Below are 8,666 nucleotides of genomic sequence, written 5' to 3' on the forward strand. Positions count from 1 at the left end.
TCTTCCAATATATATTAACACATAACCTAAAGGAAAACAATGGAAAAGGGATGAGGGAGGGAAGTACGATCATGCCCACTTCTAGACTTAATCCTAACCAACTAATATGTGCCTTCAAAAATATTATGCTTGAATTTAATGTAATCTCATGTCCCCTTCCTCCCAAAATTCTCCCCTTTGCATTTCAATCTCGTTGCCTCACCAGTCAACTGGAGAGTTACAACAAACATAACACCACTGATGGTGACCTCACCTCTATACCTAGAGTTGGCAAACTTAGCTTAAAGCATAAAATTGTGACCTTCAATTGTCACAATGAAACTAATCATCATTACCCTCACAAAGTAGTTCCATATTTCCTCATTCTACAAAAAATATGTATAGCTTCTTGACTCAACCTACTTCAGAGGAATCCCCATCGTATAAGCCTTTTCAAAAGCTTGGGCTTCTTCAAATAGAGCAGTGTTAAACTTAATAGTTCCCTAACTCACAATGTCTTTTTGCATTATAACTTTCCTCCTAGAACAACCAAAGGAAACAAGACAATAAGATTTTGTAATAGAAGAGAGTCAATCACTACTACATCTGATGCCATTTTTCGACCATTATTGGTCAAAAATTTGACCCAATTTTCGACCAAACTTCAACCAACTTTGACCAACTCATTGGTTAGAAATTTTTCGATCGAAATTTTGACCAACCTACTGGTTGGTCAAAAAACTCCCATAGCCATAGTGCAAGTTTTGCCTGGAATTGGTCAAAATTTTGACCAATGAAGATATAAATTTTGACCAATAAAAGTAGAAATTTTGACCAATGTAGGTAAAAAAAATTGACCAAGAAAGGTGGAAATTTTGACCAATAAAGGTAGAAATTTTGACCATTGAAGGTAGATAATGTTGACCAAGAAAGGTAGAAATTTTGAACAATGATGGTAGAAAATGTTGACCAAGAAAGGTAGAAATTTTGACCAATGAAGGTCAAAAATTTTGACCAATGAAGGTAGAATTTTCGACCAATGAAGGTAGAAATTTCTACCAATGCCTGGGTGTAATTTTTTTTTTCAGGCATTCTATAAAACAGTTCACATGCTTTGCATATGATATGACATTTTGCATGCATCCTGCATTTTGCGTAATCCATCATCCGACTGATAATGGATTACGGAGAGTGATCTGAAACGATGATGCTAAAAAACACACAATCAAATCCAAAATGAACTTGCATTACAAATGGATTGTGGAAATCTGATATTGTTGATTTTGCATGCATGTCTACCAAGACAATCACAACTTAAACATATATGTTTAAGTTGTGATTGTCCTGGTAGACATGCATGCAAAATCAACAATATATGTTTAAGTTGTGATTGTCCTGGTAGACATGCATGCAAAATTAACAATATTAGATTTCCACAATCCATTTGTAATGCAAGTTCATTTTGGATTTGATTGCGTGTTTTTTAATATCATCATTTCAGATCACTCTCCGTAATCCATCATCAACCAGATGAGAGAGTGCAGGATGCATGCAAAATGTCATATCATACGCAAGACATGTGAACCATTTTATAGAATGCCTAAAAAATATCGACAATAACTAATCAAACTATCATAAACACTGATACTAACTAATATGCTTCTTCATTAATATGCCCGATACAATAAGCAAACCTGGCAACTATGCACAACAAGTTATACGCTAAAAGGAAATCATTTAGGAGATACAAAATTTGAACAACCATATGTTAAGATTCTACAATTTGTATCACTTGCCTAAGTCTGACAGTTGAGAATAAGTTTGTCATCCTCCCTACAGTATGTTTCGATGGCCTGCACATCCACAAAAGTTCCAGCATCTCGAATTTGTAGAATAAGAATTTTTTGGTAGCGAATGGACATGATTGACAATAAACCATCATATAAAAAGACTCCCATGTGAAGCATGAATAGAAAAGGAAATGAATATGGGTGATAGGAAAGAGAATTCAACAATAGAGGCTTTTAACTTTAGTTATATATAGTCATGATATGGGTAATGCACAACTGCCTCCTGGATTCACGTTCCATCCAACTAATGAAGAGCTCATAACACATTATCTCATTAGAAAAGTTTTAGACAGCAATTTCATAGGAAGGGCCATTACTGAAGTGGACCTCAACAAGTGCGAGCCTCAGGGACGGTTCAATTCCCTCCTTTATTATTTACTGTGCATATAATCCCACACACCCATTTGATCTCAAATGATATGTACTAAATGCTGAGTGTTTGTGCTGAGTGCTTGAAAGCCATCCATTTCATGCCTACATCTGTACACAATGTCTTTCTAGTTTCTTTCTACTCGCACACCCATTTTATTTCATATGATCTTCTAAAAATTATGTCACTTTAAGCTCTCAACTATTTCCTCTTGATTGATCATCTCATAATTGTTGAATGAGAGCTTTAGGATAAGCTATAGGCATCCATCAAAGCATAAAGGATTTTGTCAGATAGTGTAGATGAAGTAGTAGCATTTATCTTGGGAGACATGCTTGCAAAATGGAAGCATAGATAAGTCATGTGAACTGTTTGACAAGATGCCTCAGAAAGCTCAGAATAATACTTATTCTCCTTTATCTAATTTTGCATGTAAGAAATATGTCTTGTAAAAGGAAATACCAAAAATAGTTCTAAATAAATAAATCACTTAGTTTGTCCCTTATATGCTAGTCATATAATTTTTTGGTTTGCAAAGTAAATACATAAACAACAATACTTAAGAATGTTGTCAAACATTGAGAAGATTTGAATTTTTTTTTTAGAGCTATGACATGCAAAAGCTACTCATGCTTAATAAAGATACTATAGGAGAAAATGATTGATTTCCTCCTTCAAGTAGGACAATCTTCCTCACAGTAATCTAAGTAGTGATATAGAGAGGATAGTGGATATAAATCTTTCCTATAGGACCTATGTGTATGTTTCCTAAGTAACAGAATTGTATTCATTATTATATATTTAAATATGCAAAGAAATATACCAATTTATATTTGGGTCAAGTAAACACACTGCATGGCAAACACTAATTAACAGTAATTAAATTTCCTAGTAGTAAATAAAGTATTTGTAAAGAGTAGAGAAAGTGCTAATGGTGCAAGGGATTTGCTGAGAAAAATGCCCAAGTACTTCTAAACTATAGGAGTGACCAAGCTCAGGGAACTTAAAGCAATTCATTTAGCTTCAAAAGACTATATCGATCCTTGATTCTCGTGATCAAATAGTTAATATCAATGGTTCAAAATCTGACATTGGCAGCAAAAATCTAAATTGCTATCAATGATTAAGTATGCACCAGTGACCACCCAACTAACCTTGGCAAGGAGCTTTTCAAAATGCATTCTTCCCCCCATACATTTGCAACCCTAATGAATCAAATCTAGCAAAGTAAATAACTGAAAATGTTTTTCATGAGGTCATCTCAGGTTCTACAAATGAATTTCATCTACAGTTCTGGGCATGCATATTAATACACCATAAATGGAACTCTCTGTGGAAGATTTCTATGTCCCTATGGTTACAGCAACACATGATCACCACAGGGTGGATGGTTCATCTAGACATAGTCTAAGTATGTTGAAGTTTAGTGGGCAGTAGCTTGTAAAGGGAAAACCTCTGCATAAACATTTTAAATGACAAATGAATTTTTTTTTTGCTTTTGGGCATTTTTTTTGGGATGTGCTTCCTATGTGCACCAAGAGAACACCAACATCTCCACTCATCTGCATCTGGGAGGTCTAGGAAAGCATCTAGTAAATAAGATCATATCTATATAATAAGTATTATAAGGCAAGTAATCCTTCCCATTAATCACCAATTCGGTTATTTTATGATGATTATAAAAAATCCTATAGATTGCTCACTTGAATTGCTCTTTTGAGTTGGTACTTGCAGATTTCAGGATTGAACTGAAGACTACAATATATAAACATACTCTCCTTGGATGAGTCATCCTCATCATGCTCCAATGTAGCCTAAAACAACATATTAGGCTAAGTTTCATAGGTGGTGGTGGTGTTGTTCCAAGCAGTTAGGACTTCCATGGGCCTAGAAAGTGGAAGCCGGTTAACATTGATCCTCGAGTTGCATGAATCCCTATCAAAACTAGGATTGGTATTGTTATTATTTCACTCATAATACATGCCCTCCATGCTCAGAGGCACTGAATCCCTATTGTTGGAGTACTATCCTAAGAATTCCTCCAGTTTAGGGCTCACATGCCCTCCTTAATTCTTCTGAGACATGCCATATTGTGGTGCAGAGCACCTAATCAATTTTTTTTTAAAAAAATTATGCAATGTAATAAGGCCTTAGGATTGACAAAAACGTCCTCAAGGCCATCCACCATTTTTGATGGACACAGAGACCCCAAGGTGACAATATGAACCTGGGCATCGATTGGTCCAAAGGTGGAATTTGATTTAGATTTTGTTTTCTAGGTTGGTTTAGTAGTTTTGAGTCTTAGAATGATCACTTGGAATGGTTAGAACCCATTTAGGTTGGAGGTTAGTTGGAATTCCAAAAATGCATAAAAATTGCAACTTGCATTAGCAATTTTTGCAACAAATTAGCAACTTTTTGGAAATAACCATAAAACTATCATTGGTCGGTTAAAACTATTGGAAAATGCCTTTATAGGCACTATACACTCGAATGAGAGGGCAAGAGAAGTTTTCAAATGTATTTTGCTTCCAAAATCTAATAGAAAACCTGTTGTTACAACATTTTCACTCTGATTTTCTGTACTGTATGGATTTTTAATGGTTGTAAGGTTGCTATTTTGCATTGTTCAGTTGGAGGTTGTATTTTAGAGAATTTTGGCATTGTTTTGGAGGATAGATCAATCTCCATTTGAAAGTTACACATTTTTCTTGCTCACTGCCTGTGAAACCCTCAAAATAAGGGTTTGGCCAAAGAAATGGCTCTAGTTTGAACTCCCACTATTGGAAATCCTTCCAAATTTGTATGGGGCAAGCTAGGGCAATGGACTTCCATATTTTGAAGGTTTGGAGGCAGGAGGTTGCAACAAGGATTTATGGGAGCAAGCCCTAGGTCTAATATGCCCATGTATTAGACCTTATTTGATGCAATTTGATGAATCAGTGTGAAAGAGGGAAGTTGGGACTTGGTGTGAAGAAAAAGAACCTTTATTTGGACTAGAAGCACACTCTAAAGTTGGGAGTTTGATCCATGAATCCATATCATGGCCATTTTCCTTGTAGACCAAGCCTAAACTTGCTAATTAGGCTTGAGTGCACAGTTGGGTTAATGCATGCTGGAGTGGAGTCAAGGTTCCAAACTTTGGAGTCTTTTAGCACTTTGAAAAGGGTATTTGAAACTAGTCTTAGATTGCCAAGTCCTTTGTAACAAAATTAAGTGGTTGGTGAAAAATAGTGTTGAGAGACCTAATTGCCTACTAGGTCTATGGTATCAATGTTCATTATTTGCTGGCTGTAGAGATTTAATCAGTGGTATTCCTTTTTTGGATCATTATGAATGTGTCTTAAACCATCTTTGGTGTTTGGAAGTCGTGAGGTGTCAAAATCCCACTTTTGCTACTTTGTGAAACAAGCCTAAATGTTGCATTCTTATTTGGGTGCTAACAACAATCAAGCTGCTCGTAAATCTGATCACTGTTTGGTATAGTTTTCTTTTGTTAGATGTTTTCTAGGCCCCTGCTATTGTTAGAAGGTTTGAGGGGGTTGAAACCACTTTGTTTTAAGTTGAGTGTGGAGGGAGTCTTGCTTGGTGCAAGGGAGAAGAAGTTGCGGTTCAGCCTAATGTGGAGTATTGGGTTGTGAAACCTTTTGGACAGTGGTGAACAACAATATAGTCCCTTTTGATGTGAGCCAAACACTGAATAACCCTATGGTGTTAAGGAAATTTGGAGTAGCAACTTGATTTTTCTTGATACCTCCAAGGTGCTTAGACTTGTTTAGTGCTTCCAAAGTGCTGCCTCTGCATCATATTGTGTAGCCTGTACTCTTGAAAGCCTCTCATCCACTGTGTTTGTCGACTGAAGGCTTGTTGGTTGCAGTCAAGGGGGCTTCTAATCATTCCAATCTACAAAACCAAAAGATAGGAAAAAAATATGGTTTTGGCAATACATAATATTTACAAAACCAACTCCAAATAATCACTCTATAATCCTAAACTAATCCAAGTTCATGTTTAAAAGAACTATTCATTCCTACTAGCTTTTTCAAGAGCATTAGATATTCATGAAGATAACCCATAGGTTTTGGTTATGGACTTGTTGGCTACCGTTTCTTTACCTTCAGTTTGGGACCTACTGAGAACCTCCATGATAGAGAGAGAACCATCAGACCTCAAGGGCATAGTAGTATAGAATGGCCCCCCTCCACCTTGTCTGTAGCTGTGATGAGTTATACTTGAAAGAGGATCCCTACCCCCTAAATGGGGTGAGAGGGAGAATGCAAGCCAGCTATTATTGTTAGTGTTATTCATGGATTTCACTAGGTCTTATCACACAAACCACAATGCTTCAGCACCAGTGTAAAGAATATAGCCAATATGCTTATGATTTCATTGCAAAAACTTCATCTAACTTAGAGAATTTCATACGTTAATCAATGCAGGTTAATCAATGATTTCATTGCCAATATTGTGTCAATGCAAATATAAGACAATTCTATGTTAAGAATTTATTTATATGTCAAGTTAAAATTATAAAAAACATGCATCCAATACATGATACAAACCTGCATGGCCAATACAAGGAAATAAAGAACATAATGATATTTTCCCAAGATAATCGACTTCATGTCCAAACACGCATGAAGCAAAGTTATAATACCAGCTATTGCAGAGCTACAAATCAATTTAGGTTTTTGATTAGCAAGACACGAAACAAATAAATAGAAAAAGAGTGCAAAGAACCTGGTATGCCAATTATATAGATAACAAGCTGGTAAAGTCCCAACATATCCAAATCAATATAAAACAAGTGCAAAGAGTGAAGCAAATTGAATACAAGCAGATGGATTCAAAAGTTTGCAATTTTAAAATGCTGCTTCAGGAATGCAATATGTAGGTACTTACTATGACAACAAAAAGTGGTCTAAATGATATGGACTCAGTGTTAACAACCCTTTTCCTAAATGAACCAAACCTTGAGGAATGTAGACCTGCAATATATCTATTTATGTCAGATTTCCTGAATTAAGATTTGTTAGACATTGTTAAACCTAGAAAATAAAATTACAGCATCAACATTTATAATTGGCAACATAGCATACACTGAATAGAAGGTTGAGATCTTTGTAATAATAGTTCGATAGATTTTGTAGCATGCCAGCTATTCGAGCATTATTTGTTCTAGCATCAATTAATCCTAGAGCCACTCTTCCAGCCTATAAATACACATTGTTATTTAGATTGTCAAATTTTAAGCAGATTCATAAGAAAAACCTTTCTGGTGGAAATTGGAAAGATTACAAAGAAATATTATAACAAATACCACTCACCATAGCAACTTCTGAATCGGTATCATGACTAAGCCTACTCAAAGTATCCATCACATTGACCTAATATAGATGTTTACATGTCATATTTCAACAGTAAACTTCTATCACATAAATAATCAAGAAAATTAAGGGGCCAAGAATTGAGTATTTAAGAAAACGGAAGGACAAAAAAATGAACATTACTTTTGGATTGGATATTAACAATAGGCATAGAGCCAATGGGACTGCTTTTGAATGTGACAATCCTTCGTTTATGTTGGTAAGGTATATTTGTGAAATTGTGCATTGAATAACAAATCTCAGACTTTATCACTGTTGTCACGTTGAAATACACAGTTTGCATTGTTTTCCATGGAGAAATGAGAGTTCCATCCTATTTGTGTACAACTAATCCATAGGATAGAACCTATAGTGCTAACATGTCTAGCTAACCTTTAATATGCAAGAAGAATGAAGATTTTTAGGCTAATATGAAGAATATGCAAGGTTGAGTGGTGGAAGGATTGATTTGGGTACCCAAATGAGTGCTAACTGTTACACAGTCGTACATCTGGCTGAATGAGGTATATATTTTGTTTGATATTCTTTGTAGACATGATGAATGCATGGTGAATCCTCAATTTGGAGTTCTAGAAGTGAGAGAGAGTAAAATTCAATCAGAAAGCCGCATGTATTGCTTATCCAAACTAGATATATACATATGATAGAGCTTTTACATATAACTCTCAAATTTGCATTCAAAATAATAGTCATGAACTATTTCAATGTACATTTGGCAAAAATCAATTACATATAGGAACAGTGTAGTATAGTTGTACCAACCACCACTAGAATGAAATCAAAACTAATTTGGTAAACGGAGAATAATGCAAATTAGTACATCAATTATAACACACACAAAGCAGTTAAAACATATTTTGACTTTCAAAAGTATATTGGGAGCTTTTTAGACACATTTCATATCACTTATTCTACTCTTTCAATTCCCAATATAGAAAACAGTTGAATGCATAAGATATTTTGGACTCTAGATTGGTAGTACATTCAAAAATGGAGATATTTGAAACAAAATTTTTGACTATCAAACAAAGTAATAATAGAAGATTCATCAGCAACTTATACCTCCAAATTAATGACTCC

General features: G+C 35.1%; 1 protein-coding gene across 1 annotated transcript in view; it reads right to left on the reverse strand.

The window, feature by feature from the left end:
• Positions 1-8,076, reverse strand: part of LOC149554116 (26S proteasome non-ATPase regulatory subunit 2 homolog A-like) — a 32,962-nt gene extending 24,886 nt beyond the window's left edge. Inside the window, exons 1-6 of the mRNA XM_089790417.1 lie at positions 8,043-8,076; positions 7,710-7,771; positions 7,527-7,586; positions 7,299-7,412; positions 7,102-7,187; positions 6,762-6,870 (exon numbers count right to left, since the gene is read on the reverse strand). Coding sequence (XP_089646543.1) covers positions 6,762-6,870; positions 7,102-7,187; positions 7,299-7,412; positions 7,527-7,586; positions 7,710-7,771; positions 8,043-8,076 — 465 coding nt within the window. The remainder of the gene's footprint in view (positions 1-6,761; positions 6,871-7,101; positions 7,188-7,298; positions 7,413-7,526; positions 7,587-7,709; positions 7,772-8,042) is intronic.
• Positions 8,077-8,666: the final 590 nt, after the last annotated feature.

Source organism: Cupressus sempervirens, chromosome 6, assembly GCF_028749045.1.
Source record: "Cupressus sempervirens isolate cs-2001-9-10 chromosome 6, ASM2874904v1, whole genome shotgun sequence".
NCBI lineage: Eukaryota > Viridiplantae > Streptophyta > Pinopsida > Cupressales > Cupressaceae > Cupressus > Cupressus sempervirens.